The following is a 17,558-nucleotide window of genomic DNA, read 5'->3' as shown; positions in this document are numbered from 1 at the left end:
TTGAAAACCGTTTTTTGTTTGTTTGTTTGTTTGTTTCTGTTTCTCAGATTTTCTCTGTCTCCTCCAAACCCAGGGTTATTATTCCTGCTTCTCCACAACTCTTATGGTCTGTGGGGCAGGCCAGAGCCTGCTGCCCAGAAGACCCGAGATGCAGGGAAGCAGGAGGAGGGTCTTCTCCCTCTGGCTCTGCGGCTAGGCTAGGAGCTTTTTGGAAGGCTATGGTTGCTGCTGCCGGAGACATCTCGCCTGGTTCTAGTATGCACCACTTGCTCTTGGCACAGGGAGGAGCACTGGAGAAAGGGATTAGCCCTCTCCTCACTTAGGGATATGGAGAGGAGGTGTGAGGGGTGACCCCCAGCCTAGATTTCCTGATCCCTATCCTGCCAGCAACCCTCACTCCACCCCCACGTCTTGCCCAAAAGATATAAGAATATCCTGAGCTACAGATTCTTAGGAATCAAGGTTGTCTCAGAAAGTGGATGTAGGGAAGAAAGTGGTCCTCCAGTTTAGGGTCCTCAAGCCCTCCTGATATTTGAGGCGATCAGAGACCACTGGGAAGAGAGGAACCCTTGCACCTTTTCCAAGTCTCTTCAGAAGCTGGAAGTTCTTTTTTAAATCAATTATTTCCCAAGACTTGATTATGGTTTGGTTTTATAAAGAGGGAAGGGTGTTTGGGTCCTCCTGGGGACTTAGCAGGCAGCTTACAACTATCAGCCTGCATCCCCTCTCCAGATGCTCACCCCCCTTCTGTCTCAGCACTTGTACAATCCTTCCCACATCTCACGTTTGTATCACCAGCTTTGCTGTGTGTGGTTCAAGTTTGGGTGTGTGAGAGAGTATATGTCTCTGGCTCTCTCATCTAAGGAAAATCAACATTAAAGCCAGGCTGGAGGCCTGAGCCACAATGTGTTTTTCAACATTCTAATATGCATGTGGTGGCCAGGCAGTACAAGGTGACTACCTTTGGACCTGGAGCCAGGAATGGGCCAGGTTGTGGGATAAAATCTGATGAAGGGGCCAAGCTGAGCTTCCTCTCTACCTTGCCTTTTGGGTTCCGTTTGGTGGGCCAGCTCTGGCCATTGAAGATGATACAAGACACTAGGGAAAATAGTAGAGGGCTGAGGTTGGTGACTAAGGGTAAGAACGCGAATGGTTGTAAAGTGGCCTACAAGGCTTCCTAAATTCAGGACAATTTCTAGGCTCCACTTTCATGACCAAGTGGTGATCCCTTCCCAGCCTGATTCTATGGCCATTTTATCAAGATTTAAGAAAATAAAACTCAAGCCTCCTAATGAGGGAAAATCATAAATGTTCCAATCTAGCTGTGATTGGGCCCACTCCTGAAGAGGAATGGGGAATATTTGGGCAGGGGGAGCAAGATGGGAGAGTGCCTAGATACACCTCCCCCTTCTCTGCCACTGAGGCTGGACCTTGGGCCTCAGCCCTCTCTGCCTCCTTCCTGACCACAATGTCCTCATCTTAGGACTGGCAGGTTTGGTCTTGCGTGTGGAGCCTGGACAAAGTAAGGTTCCCCTGTGATATAGAAGCAGGAAAATAACTGCCTTATCCTTAGAGTCATAGCCCCAAATTAACCTCACCTCTGCAGGTTGCCTGTCCTGAGATGGAGCCGCAAAGGCAGGGCCTGGGCGCCTGGAGTCCGGCATGAAAGGAAATAGCGCCTCATCGCTCTTATCTAAGCTCAGAGGTATTTATGAGCGTTTATTCCTCTGATCCGTTTGTTTGGGAGAACGAGCAGGCAGGCAGAGCTGGGCCAGAGACCGCCTGGTTTCTGGAGCCAGATCTCTAGAATCTGTCTGTGGTTCGGTCCACTGCCGCCCACATCTGTCTGTCTCCAAGGGGGGATATGTAAATACACAGCAACACAGCCCATCTGCCAGTGTGGGGTGTCTCTCCCTGCCTCCATGAGATAGCTTGTGTATGGGGAGGTGGATATAAATGTGTACCAAGTCTTGAGTACACAACAGAAGGATGGTACAGAAACCCCACAGGCAGGATTTATAATTGTAGTTTTCTGTGCTGCAAATCGACGCTCCTATGGATGCACACATTCCAGCTCCCAGGGAAATGTCTTGGTTGTGTTCAGCTCAGGAGTAAAATTCTCCTGTACCAGCAACCTCAGGGAGGGGTATTTGCCTGTATGTATGTGGAGGGGAGGGGAGATTGAGACATTGTCCAGGCTTCCCTTCTCCTCTCAGCTACAAAGCTCCCACCACCTCCAGCTCTTTGGGTTGTGGGCACCTTCCCCCACCACTTTCCCAACTCTGACTACGATGGCGCGAATTAAAACATCACAACCCAAATCTGTGATTCTCTGGATTTGAGGAACATAAATGTTCTCAGAGGGAGCAGTGTGGCCTCCCCCAACCTTTGGGAGCTGTTTAGATGGGACAGGCCCTAAAAATGGGCCGGTCCAGAGCGGTACAAAGACATAATTTCCATTATGCAAATGAGCGGCAATGTCCCAGCTCTACCGGTGGGGAGGGCAGCGGTGCTCAGCTCGCTCTCCCTGTTCCCACCCCCTCAGGTCTGCCGGCACCCTAAGAGCCCTGAACTGTTTCAACACTGTACCAGACGCCTTCCCTTCCATATCTGTCCTTTGGATTGCCCACAAGAAAAAATCCCGAGGGGCCCAAGACTTTCGGGGCGTGCTCCCTCGGGGCCTCCCTCCCTGGGCCGCGCCTTCTAGCCGCCAGAAAGTCATTCTCCCTGCGGAAAAGCTGAAAGGGCTTCCCCTGCGGCCCAGACTCACCCCGCGACGACAGCCGCCGTGTTTGCCCCCAGCACCGCTGGGCCCCTGGACCTCGGCAGCTCCTCCAGCTCCCGGGCCAGGCCCTGGTAACACCTCGGCCTGCCTGGCACTACAGGCAATTTCCTGGAGCCCCCGCCCAGGAACCAGGGCCACAGCACCTTGAAAGGAATGGCCAGAGCTTCCTCCTGCGGCTTGAAAGCCCGGGCTAATCAGTAACCCGTGAGACAGGGGCCAATATTCAAACGCGGCAGCAGAGGCGAGGACCCCCGCCCTCGCCACCCCTTCTGGGAAAGCGGGTGTGAAGGGTCCGGCAGGAACGGAAATTACGATGGTTAGGTTCCTTAATGATTGGTTTGGTTCCTTAATGATTCATCTCTACTCCTACTCCCAATTTTCCCCCAAAGCATATTTGAGTCGATTTCGCTTGAAACGATCGAGAATGAGGGAGGGGCCCACACTCACTTGCAGACACCATCAGTTTCCAGAAAACTCGGCTCAATTCCTTCGTCACGGACTCACCGGCCAAGGGACTGGCCAAGACCCACAAGCCAACCGGGAGAACACAGACCCGGTTGTCTTTTGACAACCGAGTGGAACTGCCGGGCCGGCGCCTCCTCAGCTGGACCCTCCCTTGGCCGAAAAGAAAACCAAATAAACCTTGAACAGCCTTGGCCTCGGATCTCGGAGCGACCCGGATAATCCCCTCTCCCACCTGCGGTGGGGGGTGGTGGGGGCTCACGACAGCGATTCCCCAACCCTTCGTTTCAGGGCCCCCTGCCCGCGGGATGCAGTATTAGTCCTCTTTAAATATGTCCTAGAAAAAAACTGCTTCCCCAGCCAGCCGCCAGGTTTGGAACCGGGATAGGGCGGGCGAGCAGTTAGGGGACTCTTGTTCTCTAATCCACACGCCGGCGGGCGGGAACCAAAATCCAGCGGAAAGCGACAATCTGGGCCCAAATTCCACCAAATCCCACGGAACCTGAGCCGCCAGGCTCCAGGCGTCCGGCGTGGTTCAGGCAGCGTCGCGGGGCTTACCGAAGCCGCATGTCTCCAAACGGACGGTAGATGGCAGCAAACCGCATAATTTGGGTCAGAGCAAACTGTCTAAGGGATGATTTATACCCCGTCGAGACTACAGGAGAAAAAGATCTTTAGTCTGGGTGGGTTTGGGGAATTTTTTCCTTTGAGAATAGGCTCCGAGTGCCATGGGTGCTGACTGAGAACTTCTCTGGCTACGCAGCGAGGGGTCCCTCCAGGCATCCAGTCCAGGCCGGCTGGGAGGGCATCTACCTGGGCCTCCAGGGGCCCCCTCCCGCGCTACAAGTGGCTATGTCCCTCTCTTCCCAGCTCAGGACTGAGAGGACCAATATTGCCCTCCACATCCCCAGACCCCGCAATCGCTGGGCAACCAGAGGCCCGAGGCTGAACGCTCTGCCTCTGGTCTTTTTAAAAAAAGAAAAGCAATCACCTATTCATGCAAACAAAACTAAATCAGTCTCTCTTGCCCTCCGCGCCCAAAGTCTCTTATCTCTTGGCTTACAGCTTCCGCAGAAGCCCTCTCACTCTATTTTCAAATCCTCACCTAGCGGCTTGTGCCTTCTTGCACTCAATCAGCTACTTTAGGAATCTCAGTCTCTGGCCCGAAGGTTCTTCCCCCCACCCCCACGCCCCCTCCAGGAGGCCTGGCTGGGTAATGAAATCAGGCGCCGGTGGAACAGGACAAGCTGCCTGAGCTCAGCGGCAGGAAGCTTTCCAGTCCCGACATCATTAGGTCCCCTAATTTAATTTTCTTATTTTCTTTTCTTTTTTGTTTGTGTTTACAAGCCTAAAACAACAACACGCTAAACAGCTTCTTCACAATTACCAGGGTTGGATCCAGGAAAGTTTGAAACGTTTCCACATCAAACACACACATGGCAATTTTCTCTTCCACCGAAATCCACACACCCCATATCAATAAAACACAAGTAATAGAATCAATATTACACAAAACCAACACGCTGTAACCTACCGCGTTAAAAAAAAAAAACCCACAAAATTGTCTCACTGCAGAGCAAGGCTCCAAAACCAACACGCTGTAACCTACCGCATTAAACACACACACACACACACACACACACACACACACACAAAATTGTCTCACTGCAGAGCAAGGCTCCCTTCTCAGGAGTGGCGAGAGACCTGGGCATTCTCAGGCGGGCTTCCTGGGGAGGGGGAGGTGTCTCTCGATTTGGGTGTCTCCACTTACAGCCCTTTAATTTCAGAAATGTCTCCTCCGAAGGGAGATAATGAGCATTTCTCTGTATATTGTCCTTTCTGTGTCTCTCTAGCCGCCTCCTCGCCCTCGCCGGCCTCTGCGGAGACTCCAGGCCCTCCAGAGACCAGGACGTCCCTCAGCGCCACCGCCCCTCGTGCCAATGCTGCCGGGAAACTGCCGATACCCAAACCGGGCAAGAGAACCGCGCGAGGGCAACCGGGGGAGGCCGGAACGAGGGAGGGGTAGTGGGAGGGGGAAGGGGCTCAAACCCACAGAGGCCGTAGCAACCGGCTTCTGCCAGCGCCCTGAAGCCTAGAAACCCCCATCCTCTTTCGCAAACCCCTCGCTTGAACCTCTCCTGCCAGCTTAAAAAGGCGACTTAGAGCTCGACTCCGTGGCCCCTTTCGGTTCCTCCTCCCATTTTTCTTGCCTGGGCTCCCCCTCCAGGAAGCAGCCACCCTTCTTTCAGCCACCGAATTTCCTGGGAAGCCTCTCCCTGCAGCACCCAGAGGTGGGGTTCAGCCCCGTCTTGGACGGGGGGAGGAGGGAGACAAACCCAAGCCCCACCCCCTACAAAATCAAGGCGAAAGAATGACAATTGTAGAATCTCCCTTACCTTTGCAGACCTTGGGGTTTCTTTCCTCCGATTGAAAGGGGTGGGGAGGAAGGAGGGAAAAAAAAAGAGCGTTCGGTTTCTTCTTCATCCTCCAGATAATATTGTCCCAACCTGAGAGCCGTCGCTTCCCCTTCTCTGACTTGGAAGAGAGGGTGTTTCGCTTTTCTGATATTTGCATAGAAAATGGAGTAAGTTCTGGCTTTGAAAAATGGTATCAGGCTGCGATCCTGGGCAGATTGTCCATTTACCCTCCATGATGACTAAAATCCCAGATCAGCAAGCAAATTAACTTAGGAATTAAAATTATTTTTGGTTCTCCCTTTTGTGTAATTCCCACCCCTCCTTCCCCCTCTCTCTTCTTTCCTCTCTCCCTCTCTTCCTCTCTCTCTTTTGCTTTATCGAGCTGATACTGAAGTATAAAAATATCAAGAGGCTGGAGCCCTAAAGGACGACAGTGCTCCGACCTAGGTGTGGTGTCCAAAAGAATGCTGCATTATAACCACCAGGGAAATGATAAAAAGTTCATGTTCACGATCGCCCAGCCACATGACCAGCGCCGGCCAATCGCTGGATTCAACCACTCATAAACTTCTATCACAAAGTTGTAAATTTTCATAAAACAACAAGGAATTTATTGCATTTCTTCATGGCTGCTCCACCAGCAACCCTTTTCTCAGTCGCCATCTTCTTTTCTTCTCCTTCTCGCTTTTTGGGGAAACCCCAATCTGAGAAGCGGTGAGATTTGGGGTGCAGGCAATCAGGCGGAGGAGCCACAAGGGTCCAGCGAGGAAAGTGGGTTCTTTTCCGAACCTCCCTATTCTCACTGGCGCTCTGTCCCATCTTCTAGTAAAAATTCACCCTAAATCCTCCGCACGAGTACCATTCTAAGCCAATTTGGGGGTGAGTCGGCGGCAGCAGCAGCTGGTGTCCAGAGTTGCCACTTGCGTCAAGGCAAAATGAAAGCTTCAGTGCCCCCTCTTTTCCTCTGAACTCCCCCCTTATTCTCAACCCTACTGATGGTGGGACCCCACCTGTGAAGCTTGCAGCATTGCAGGTGTGGGGGCCCTAGATCCCCGAAGGCCTAGTTTACACCTCGGGCGGAAAGGTGGCCCTGATGAAGGCCAAGGTGGACAATGTAGTAACGGGATTCTCACCTCTGCACCCCAGAAATTTGAGGAGGCTACAGCTAGATGGATCCCTGCCTCGTCCGCCCAAATGCGGGCAGACCGGGGTTCCCAAAGACAACTCCATGAGCTCTCCAGGGGTTTTTTCCGTCATTAAAGGAGAAACTGCTGGTTTAAGGGCCTTTTACTTACAAATTCAAATTAAACAGATTCTAAAACGTGCTTCCCTTCCAACCCTCTTCCCCCATTCTGTCCGGTGCTGTTCTTTAAATTTAAACAATCCAGGGTTTATAATCGAATAAATAATAAAAATCAGCTCGGCAGGTCTAGCTGTGTAGACACCAACTTCCGGGTTTTTAATCCCTCAATCGGGAGTGTTTGGGGAGCAAAAGAAACACAAGAGCAACAAAATTTATGCCATGTTTCCCAGGTCCCCTGAAATAGTCCCGTATTTTGAATTAAGCTACTAGCTAGCGCCCAAATTCATGAAACGAAATAACATCTCCCAAAATGTTTTTCTTTTTCTCTCTTTCTCTGTACTCCGGAAAAAGATTTCAGGTTGCCGGCAGCTCGGAGAGCCGCCTGAAAGGCTCGGAGGAAGCCGGCGGAGCCGGGGCGGGCTGCGCGGTCGTCTCAGAGCGCCGGGATGCCGTGGCCACACGAACCGGTAAACTCGCACTGCTCAGGCTCTCGTTCTCGGGGCTCAGTTTCCCCCCCCCCCATTTTAAAGTTTTATTTAAGTCACTGTTAATTTAGAATAGATGAATTAAAATAAATGAAAGTAAAATAAGTGGAAATAAAATAACCGAATAGCTCTTACGGAAAATGCTTGCCGAATGAGCGAGGCAGCCGGGAGCGCCCTGGCGTTGGAGGCCTATCTGGGCCTCCCTGAGGTTTCTGCTGCCGGCCTGGCCTCTGACCAAAGCCGCCCAAGAAGCGGGAGTGGATTTGGGTGGTCACCTTCCCTTTCCTTTCGCTCTTCCTCCGTACGGGGCCCAGTACTTTGCATTTCAGTTGTTTGTGCGCCAGCGGCACGGCTAAGCCCCAGCCTAGCTTGAAAGCCAGGTTGAGGAAGTTTGTGAAGCTGTGGGGGTTTAGTTTGGTTTGGTTTGGTGAATGTGTGTGAGCATGTGGACTCATGGATGTGTTTACTTGGGGGCAGATGCGAATCTGTGTGTTTATCAGCCAATGTGTGAATGTACATTGCTATGTATAAATGAGTCTGTGAGTGTGAACGTGTGTTTACTTGTGTGTGTAAATGTGAATGCATGTGTCTGGGCATGGTGTTGGGATGTATAAATGCCTGTATGTGTATTTGTGAACATATGAATATGGGTGTTTCTTTGTGACTGTATGTGACAATGTATACATTTATGTGTGATATCAACCTGTAAATATGTATGATTGTGTACATTTGCATTTGTCAGTATAAAAGAATGCTAAGGAAATGTATATGTGTATGATAGGGTTCTCTAGTTGGCAGCCACCAGAGCAGGGACACCAGTAAAAAGAGCAGACCCCTGCCCAGTAAGAACTGGACCAGCGGCAGAAGTTGGAGCTGAGTGCTGACTGCTGGGATGCATGGCTAACCGTGACCCCTTGCCAGCCTTAGGGAGACACAGAAAATAGAGCATCCATTTATATTTTAAATTGTGTTTTATTTCTCCATTCTTCAGATACACATAGAATGTAAAGAGGATCAAAGGAATTGGCAGGAGCAAGGAGCATGGGGCCAGCCAGGTACACAGAGAGGACCTGAGCGCACCGGTGGGTCCTTGGGGCTCCCTAAGGCCCCTTCAGCGTGGCTACTGGGAAGGTGGGGGCTCAGGAAGGCGAGGGAACAACACACATTAGTCCAGACCCACAGACCACAAAGATAGCATAAACAAGGGAAGCTTACAAAACAGCAAGATTTTACAAATACCTTACAATAGCAACATAGAAAAGGGGAGGCAAATTCCAGAAAGCTACAGAACAGGTAGATGATGTCCTTCCCATAGTGTATAAAACAAACCCTGCGGACTTTTCTATAGGTAGTTTTTTTTCAGTGTTAAGAAACCAAAATTTCACCTTCTTAAAAAAAATTAACTGCTTTCCATTTAAATAGGTTCCCCCCCCCATTTGATTTGAGTTTCCTGGTTCTCAGTTCTCAGAGCTGGGCGTTTCCCTCTCTCCCTTTTTCATCTCTCTTCCTCTACCCTTTGTCTGTCTCTCACTCTTCCTCATCCTCCTCTGCCTCGGCCTTGTCCTGGCCAGCAGCCCCGGGACCCGCGGTCTTGTTCTCCTTTTTCCACTTCATGCGCCGGTTCTGGAACCAGATCTTGATCTGTCTTTCGGTGAGGCAGAGCGCGTGCGCAATTTCGATGCGCCGCCGCCGGGTCAGGTAGCGATTGTAGTGAAACTCCTTCTCCAGCTCCAAGGTCTGGTAGCGCGTGTAGGTCTGGCGGCCTCGTTTACGGTCGGTCCCTGCTCACAGTATTTAGAGAAGAAAAATCAGTGCGTGGGGTGAAAACCACAAGAATGCCATCTCCCTCTGTGTGCGATTTTGGAGTCAGTGGTTGGAAGAGCCCATTGTCCCACTAAACCCAAGTCCCACTTTCCATGTCCCAGCCTATGCCAGCCCTCTTCCTTAAGTATGCAGACCTTTCTACAGGCCTCCTGAGAGGCAAACATTCCCATTTTTCAGCCAAGAAGTCTTCTAGCCTAGGGCTTCTGAACCCACATCTAACCTGCTGGCTGTTAAAGGCCCAGCGTCTAAGGGGTGTATGCAGGATTAAGGGAACTTAATCTTCCCATCACCCTTAGGACCAGGGCCCTGCGCCTCCCCTCTTGGATGCTGCCTCTGATGGTTTTTGGGGTAGGGGGCAATGGAAAGCATGTAAGTGACCCTGGAGTAAAGCTCTAGTGTCTGAGTGCTTTTCCCCCAAAGAAAAGGAGACAAAGGACCCTCACAGGTCTAGTTGTTCATACACACCCACCATCCCTCCATAAGTCTTCCCGTCCTGCCCTGTCAGCCTGTTGTGGCATGAGGAGGAGGTGAGAATTTGCAGATTTCCTTGGATGATAACTATTTTCCAGTGAGTAGCTGAGGTTGTGACAAAGCCAGGCTGTCCTGCCTGCCTACCTGCCAAGATAACCCAGCTCTCCAAAGCAACCTTTGGGCCTCTCAGACGGCACAGGGGGAGAGGAGGGACAGAAACATGGGTTAGAGTGATACATGAAGTATCTGACTGGTGGGGGCTGAAGGGCAGGGTTCAGCTTCCCAGGTTAGGCCCCAAATCCTGAGGAACCTTTGGAAGGTTGTGTTGGGGGAGGTGCTGGTGCCAGTCCTCCAGAGAAGCAGGTGGGAGGAGGGAGGAGGGGCCCTAATTTCAAGTCAGATAAAAGCCAAGCTGAAATGTTTACGAGCAGAAAAATTTGGTCTTTGATAAATCAACTGGAAAGGCAGTTGAATTATGGAGCAGGTAATGGGGACCGTGACCACCAATACCGATGGCATAAGAGCTGGGCTTCTCCTGGTCCTCAACCCTGGCTGGACTGGGGGCCTCTGACCACAAGTCTTGGGTCTTCTGGCCCTTGGGGTTGGCCCCTGAGCCCAGGGCAGCATTAAGAAGGATGTCTGGGACAGGCTTGTCAGGAGACCCCATGGAACCCCTGGTCTCTTGGGGTTCCAACGGCAGCTGGCTCAGTGGCCTGCACTTTCTAACTCCTGATTTAACTCTATAAAGTCCTAGTGACTCCCGCAAGAGGACATTCACGCTTCTGGAATTATACCTGTAAACTTGTTGGCCAGTTCTCCTGGGGCGCTTAGGAGCCCTAGGAAGGGCACCTGAGGAAGCCAGTTGTACTACCATGAGGTGTCTGCCTCTTTCTCTAGTTCTGCCGCCCCCTTCCCAAGTTCACTGGGGGGTCAGGAGACTCATCTCTCCACCTGCCTCTCTGGCGCTCTGTCCCTGGCTGGATCCTAATCTCTCATACCCCCTCCTCCCACCGGGCCCCTAGAGCCCACCTCTAATTGTCCAGAAGGGAATAATGGGGGAGCCGGGTTGGCTGGGAAGGAAGGGGGAGGGGAGAATTGCTTAGAACTGCGGCCCCCTCCCTCAGACCTTATCCAAGCTGGGGCTGGGGGACACACCCAGAGCTGAGATCCCCGGGGGGAGGAAGGGGGGAGACCCTAATGGCTATTCTCTGCAAACCCCAGCCTTCCTCCGCAAGACAAACGGCCTCGTCTCCAGCCCGTGCCGGCGCAGCTGATAAATATTTAAAGCTAAAAGGCCGGGAGGAAGGGTGGGGGGCGAGCTGGGGGCTCCGAGCGCCGCGGCGTCGGCGGTGAGAGATCCGCCGGGAAGCAGAGCGAGCCTGAGAGCACCAAGCAAAAATGGGGGTGGGGGCGCCACGCCGGGTTGCAGGCCAAGGGGGTGCCTCATCCCTAGGGCTGACCTCCTACCGGGAGCACTGTGGACGCCGAAAGGAGCACTTGGCCTGGAAGGGGGCGCCTTCCGGGGAATGTGCCCGGTCCACTGCGGCTTGGGACGGCTCGGTGCGCGGCGTTACCTGAGCTTCGCATCCAGGGGTAGATCCGGAAGTTACTCTCGGCCGCCAAGTCCGAGTCCCTCTGCTCCTTGGCGCCCGCCGCCTTGGCGGGTTCGCCGGGACACACCCCGGAGAGGTTCTGCTCAAAAGGTGCGCAGTGCATGTTGAAGGAACTCGGCTCGAGCCCATAGCCGGCCGCGTAGACGCCGGCTGCACTCTGGCCTGTCATGCCCCCCCCGCCGGGGTACAAGCCCTGCATCGAGGCGGCGAAGGAAGCGCCCGACCCCGCTCCATAGCCCGGGCGCTGGGGGTTGGAAGCAAACGCACAAGAAGTTTGTTCGGGGAAGGCTCCGGTGGCGAAAACCGAACTTGCGGCTGGATATTTAGAAAATAAAGCATTCGCATAATACAATGAACTCATAATTTGGCCGGATGATTTGTAGGCAGGGACGTTTTAGTGTCGGTTTTACGAGATTCCTTGATATATTACAGAATTAGAGTCCAGATTTACACCAAAAAGGACCCCCTTTTTCCTCTCTGGACCACGTGACCCCGCCCTCGTGACGTCCCCTCCGCCAATGGCCGGGCAGCCTCCCCACGGCTCCCGGTAATGTGGAAAAAATTGTGTGGCGTTAGATTTATAAAATATGATCAATAATGAATGGGGGAAGCCAAGCCCTGTGCATTGGGACTGGGGGCTCAAGGGCCGCTGTCGAACCCCGTGGGCTGGAGGCAGCTTGCAGGCGAGATTTGGGGAGGAAGGTATTGAGTGGAAGGTAAAATAAATAACCTCCAAGCGACCCGTGTTGTCGCCCCCACCCCTCCTCCTCAGCCCGTTACCCAGCGAGAAACAAACGCAGGGATTGCACGCAACGGGGCAGGTGGGTGCGAGCAGGTCAGGTCTTTATTAATCCGGACAAGTTCAGTCTGGCTGGGCCTTTGAGGTAACTCGGCCCAGTTCTCTCTAGGTGAGCCTGGCGTCAGGCTCTTTCTCGGTGCCCCAGACATACGGGCAGGGAAGGAGCCAGGCTTCGTGGGTGCTCCTAGAGACGCGGGGTCCAGCCCACAGGCGTGGGATGCTGCGGTTTCTGGTGACTAAAATTAAAAAAAAAAAAAAACAAGGTTTGAAAATAAAAAAGGAAGGGGGTGGAGGTAGGTGGGAAGAGAAAGGAAGGGAGGGGGGCGGCCGGGTAAGCTGCTCTCCTGGTTCCGGGAGGCGGATGCCTCCGTGGAGCGGCTGCCGGAGAAGCAGGGAAGCGAATGAAAGAAGGCGGCGAGCCGGAGCTGAGCAAAGGTGGCCAAAGCTCAGAGGGAGAGGCGGGGAAGAGCATCTCACCTCTCTTCCTGAGGCCACCCCCTCCCAGAGTCCCGGGCAAAATAAAAATATATAAGCTTAAGCTTGTTCAGCAGCCCTGCACTCCACCTTTATCGTCCCCTACCCCGCCCCGAAACACACGAGAGGGCACACAGAAACAAAGGGGAAGATTGCGGGGTTGTAGCCACCAGCCCAGGCGCATCTCTCCAGCGTGGCCTGGGCGCCGGGTCTCCAGGGCTAGGCAGCCTCGGAACGCGAAGGGAGGGGGTTTCTCTTGGCTCCCCTCCCTCGTTCCTCTCTCCTCCAATCACGCGCAGCCGCCTCCCTCACCCCCTGCGTCCCTGGGCCAAGGGACTAGCACCACCTGCCTCCAGCCCCCGCCCCCTCCTCTCCGCGGCCTGGTCTGGCGGGCGCAGGATCTCGGTGACCGGCTCCCCCCGGATCTGCAAGGCACCAGGAGCAAAAGAGGAGCGCGGGCCTGGCCAGTCTCAGGTTCTCGCTTGTAAACTTTATTGTAACTCTTCCGCCCTTTTCAGGCGCAGACAACAGAACAAAGTATAGAGGAACAACAAAATAGATAATTAGCCCTCCCTCCCCCCAGTAAAGCAATTCACGGTTACAGGATACATTCTCTTCACAGTAAACCTAAGAACACTTTTAACAATTGCCCACAGCGCGCATGCTAACTAAAGTAACCTCTTTTGAGAAACACTTAAGACGAAATTGTCAAACCAAAGGGGGGTGGGCGGAGGAAAAGATAGAAGCTAGAGAGAAAGCCAGCGAGCTAGGGAGGGCAGCGGGGAGAGAGGGGTGGGAGGAGAGAAATGGGAAAGGAGGAGAGAGAGAGAGAGAGAGAGAGAGAGAGAGAGAGAGAGAGAGAAAGAGAGAGACAGAGAGAGAGAGGGAGACAGAATTACGGCGTGAATAGGCAGTTTCATGTTGTTGGGAGAACTTAGCAGAAATCGGTACCTCGGTCATTACAAAGAAGCACGTTCAAAGGAAAAGAGACCATTGCACAAGGAGGCTTTTTACACGGGGCGGGGACCTGTGGGGGCGGGGGGGGGGCTCAGCCAAGCTGCAGCCGCTCACCCTCGCTAGGCGAGGGAGTCCTTGCTTACAATCCTTGTCTTTCCCCCGGCCCCCAAGAGAAGGGAAGGAGAGCCACGGTAGCTCACACACAGAAGCTATTACGAGATACTACCACTAGCGGGGACTGGCGCGGCGGGGACGCAGCGGTGGGAGGCCAGGCTCCGGGCCGACCCCCGGGACCAGAGCTCTCTCGGGCGGGGGCGGGCGACGGCGGCGCAGTCGGGGCACCCGCGGACCGAGGGCGGCCGCGGCCCTGGCAGTCCCAGCTGGAGCCTACTTCTTGTCGCCCTTCTGCGCGTCGCCCTCGTCTGCCGCCTCCGGGGCTCGCTCCAGCTTCTGTTTCTCCAGCTCTTCCTGCTCGCATTTGCTGCTGGGGAACTTGTCTTTGTTGTTCTCTTTTTTCCACTTCATCCTCCGGTTCTGGAACCAGATTTTGACCTGTCTCTCTGTCAGTCCCAGCGCATGCGATACCTCGATCCGTCGCTTGCGAGTCAGATAGGGATTAAATAGGAACTCCTTCTCCAGCTCCAGGGTCTGGTAGCGGCTGTAGGTCTGTCGGCCTCGCCTGCGTCCGGCGGCTGCTGGGAATGGGGGAAAGGGCGAGACAGAGGGGAGGGGAGAGTGGGGGAGGGGGCAGAGACGGAGAAGGTTGGAAGATTCGTGAACCAGCCTAGGAGACCAGTATAATAAGGGCAGGGGACCTTCTATGCCCGCGCGGGGGTGGGGGCGCTAGGAGGCCGCGGTCAGCGGGGGAGGGGGAGGGGAGGAGGATCAGACACCACTGGATCTAAGGGAGTCAGAAAGGGGGAGCCCCCTCCCCTGGTAACCAGCACCAGAGTTGGGTGGGGGTGGTTCAAATCTATTAAAAGTGCCATAAACTTTAGAAGGACGAATGTGAAGGAGGGGAAAAATAAGAATAAAAAAGCCGTGATGGGGACGAATGGACCCACCTCGAAAAGCCCCCAGAGCCTCTACCCCAGAAGAAAAGTTTCTTCAGGGTAATTAAACTATAAAGCAATTGAGAAGTGCAAAAGTTGAGCGCCCCTACTCCCACCATCCTCTCTCCACTACCCCCCATAAAACAGTAAAAGGGAAAAAAAGGAGGGGGAGAGGAAGAAAAGTAAGGCGGGGTGAGGGGTTTATGGATTCAGGAAATGTCGCTTAGCGACCCTCCTTCAAGGGATACAAAAAAGAAAGGAAGGAAGGAAGGAAGGAAGGAAGGAAGGAAGGAAGGAAGGAAGGAAGGAAGGAAAGAAGTGGGAGGCCATCTGAACAGAGCAGGCACGTCTTCCAGGAGCTGGAGGAAACGCGCCCCGGCCTGCCCGGCCCCCTGCTCAGCTTCGGGCCCTCGGCTCTCCCTCCCGTCCCACCCGCCCCTCCGCAAGCTCACCTTGCGGGCGCATCCAGGGGAAGAGTTGGGTGGGCGACGGGCTCTGCTCTGAACCTTCGGCCTCCTCTCCCAGGCCGCTGGCGGCAGCGAGCTTGCAGTCGGCGTACTGCACCAGGTCTGGATCCTGCGCACCAAACAGGCTCTGCCGCTGCAGCGGGTCGTAGCCGTAGAAGTTGCCGGGGTCCCCGTGGCACGCCACGGCGCACGGGTTCTGCTGATAGGGAGCCGTGGACAGCGACGACGGCCCGTGGTAGAACTCCTGGATTTGCGACGGGTGCTGGAAACTGCTGCCGCTGCTGGGACCGTACACCACGGTGGGTCGGCCGCCCAGGTCCTGGGCGAAGCCGCAGTCATAATAATTGGGGCGCAGGGACTCCCCGGTTTTGTATTTGGAGAACAGTGAGTTGACGAAATAAGAGCTCATTTTATTGAATTTTGAGGCGGCGGCGGCGGCGGCGACTGTAGTTGGGGGCTGTTGGGGAGGGGGTGGGGAGGGGGAAAGGGAGGGAGAGAGAGAGAAAAAAACGCGGATTCGCCGGCTCCTAGTCACCCTCGCCAGGAAAGGAGAGGGAAAGGGAGGAGGGGGGGGAAAGAAAAGAAAGAAAAGGCGAAGAAGATCTCGAAGCAACCACACTTTTTGTGATTTCCAGGAATAGAAAAGGACGGCGAAGCCTCCAAAAGTCTAAGCTCGCGTGGCAGCCGCGGCTCGCTCGCCCTCCCCCCACCCCCCACCCCCCAAACAAAAATATACCGCCACTTAAAGAGGTCCTCGCTTTACATTTCGAAGAAGGGATGCCAGTTCATAAACAGTTTTCGGTGATTTACTTCCCTGCAAATGAGTTGTTTCATATTTTGCACTGTCTTTTCATGATCATTTGCATCCATTAGAGACCCCGCATCCTATTGGCTTCTCCGTACTCCTCCCGGACAGAACGCAGAGCGAGGGTGAGAGCGAGAGAGAGCGAGCGAGAGAGAGAGCGAGAGCGAGAGAGCGCCTGGGAGTGAGGAGAGAGTGAGGGAAAAAAAAAAAAAGAGGGGAAGAAAAAAAAAACACCCAGGGAGAGAGAGGGGGTGAGGGGGAGAGAGAGGGGGCGAGGGAGAGGGGCTGAGAGAGAGAATGAATACGGATTAAATCTGTTTAACTACCTACATTAATGAGATATCTCTCTCCTCACAACAAATCAAATACCTTCGCAGACCACCCCCAAAGACTGATGTGGGGGAGTCACAGCAAAAAACACGCACACAGAGATACAACGCGCCAGGCGTAGGCACGCTGTTAATTTCACGATTTTAACGAGGCAGTTGGAGTCTTTTTAAATGTCAGGGTCGCTTTGGAAAAATGTAAAAGAACACGGTTTAATTGCGCCGAGTTTTAAAAGGTCCTATAAATGTAATTGGTATTTTAATACAAGTTATCAAATCATACAGCTTCCTCTCCTAAACATATTTTCAAACAAACGAGGTAGTCATATTTAAGGCTTTAATGATCAATTTCCTTATTATTGATAAAGGTTTAACTATCGTGTGGAGGGAATTGGCTGGGTAACCGGCCCCCCAAAAAAACGGCTGTAAACTCTTTAACAAACTATAAAACGCAATAAAGCCGGAGTCTGTTGTTGTTTATGCCGCAGCGCATAAAAGCTGTTAGCATTTTACGAGTTCTTTCCTCTACAGCTATAAAACTGCAGCTTCGATCGCCCCCGCCGCCCGACTGCAGCACGGTGGGGGTGACAAAGCCGAAATGAGAAAGATTATCGGTTTTTCGTCTGACTTTTCGGAGAGATTTTTGCCTCCTTCAGCTCTGGCACCTGCCCCCACCCCATCTCTGGAGCCCCCAAGCCACCCCCTCTGTGCCCAACCCAGACCACTCACCAACTTTCCCTCATTAAACAAACAAGGATTTTCTTTGGAGAAGGGGTGGGGAAGAGCTTGAGAAGGGACCCGGACTGGATAAGAAACTTTCCGGTTAATGGGCAGTGGTGAACCACCCAGCAAAGTTCGCCCTTTAACTGAGGATACTGCAGTTTTTCACAACCTCGGTTGGCCTGAGGTGGGGGGAGGAGTGTTGGGATAGGGAGGGCAGTCTCTGCAAGGCACTTGGGCCCAGTCAGCACTTTGGGGGACCAACATTGTATTTTGGGGAGGGCCCTGATGCCACCATCAGGGTGACACCCAGTTGGGCTACCCCACTCCTGCAACCAGGCCTTGGGACCCAGTAAACCAAGCCCAAATGACTCCCAACATTTCCCCGGCCAGTCCTCCACACCTTCCACAGCACCCTAGGGTGAGAGGGCACCGCCAAGTCTGTCAGCACATCAAAGGGAGGGAAGGGTAATGGGGGCTGCTGCTGGGCTCTGGGGCTCTGGCGCCTGGCCTTGGGCCTGAGGTCCTGTACCCTGCTCTGCCCTAGGCTGTCGGGTGTATGCATGTAGTGTATGTATGAAGGGGGCACCTTTTCGAT

At 53.6% G+C, this 17,558-nt stretch overlaps 2 protein-coding genes across 3 annotated transcripts; both read right to left on the bottom strand.

The window, feature by feature from the left end:
- Positions 1–8,882: 8,882 nt before the first annotated feature.
- Positions 8,883–11,820, bottom strand: HOXB7 (homeobox B7). Its single transcript, XM_033089085.1, has 2 exons — positions 11,322–11,820; positions 8,883–9,233 (listed from the first exon to the last, which is right to left on the bottom strand). Exons 1-2 carry the CDS (start codon positions 11,719–11,721, stop codon positions 8,980–8,982), a joined length of 654 nt encoding a protein of 217 aa, XP_032944976.1. The 5' UTR covers positions 11,722–11,820; the 3' UTR covers positions 8,883–8,979.
- A 1,283-nt stretch (positions 11,821–13,103) lies between these two features.
- Positions 13,104–16,107, bottom strand: HOXB8 (homeobox B8). Of its 2 annotated transcripts, none has more exons than XM_033089082.1 (2): positions 15,095–16,107; positions 13,104–14,285 (listed from the first exon to the last, which is right to left on the bottom strand). In XM_033089082.1, exons 1-2 carry the CDS (start codon positions 15,516–15,518, stop codon positions 13,978–13,980), a joined length of 732 nt encoding a protein of 243 aa, XP_032944973.1. In that variant the 5' UTR covers positions 15,519–16,107; the 3' UTR covers positions 13,104–13,977. The 2 variants fall into 2 exon arrangements, with proteins under 2 accessions (XP_032944973.1, XP_032944974.1); XM_033089083.1 differs by having other exon boundaries at positions 13,687–14,282; positions 15,095–15,518.
- Between the last annotated feature and the right edge of the window lie 1,451 nt (positions 16,108–17,558).

The sequence above is a fragment of the Rhinolophus ferrumequinum genome, chromosome 21 (genome assembly GCF_004115265.2).
Source record: "Rhinolophus ferrumequinum isolate MPI-CBG mRhiFer1 chromosome 21, mRhiFer1_v1.p, whole genome shotgun sequence".
Taxonomy (NCBI): Eukaryota; Metazoa; Chordata; class Mammalia; order Chiroptera; family Rhinolophidae; genus Rhinolophus; species Rhinolophus ferrumequinum.
This window is presented reverse-complemented; position numbering and strand designations above follow the sequence as displayed.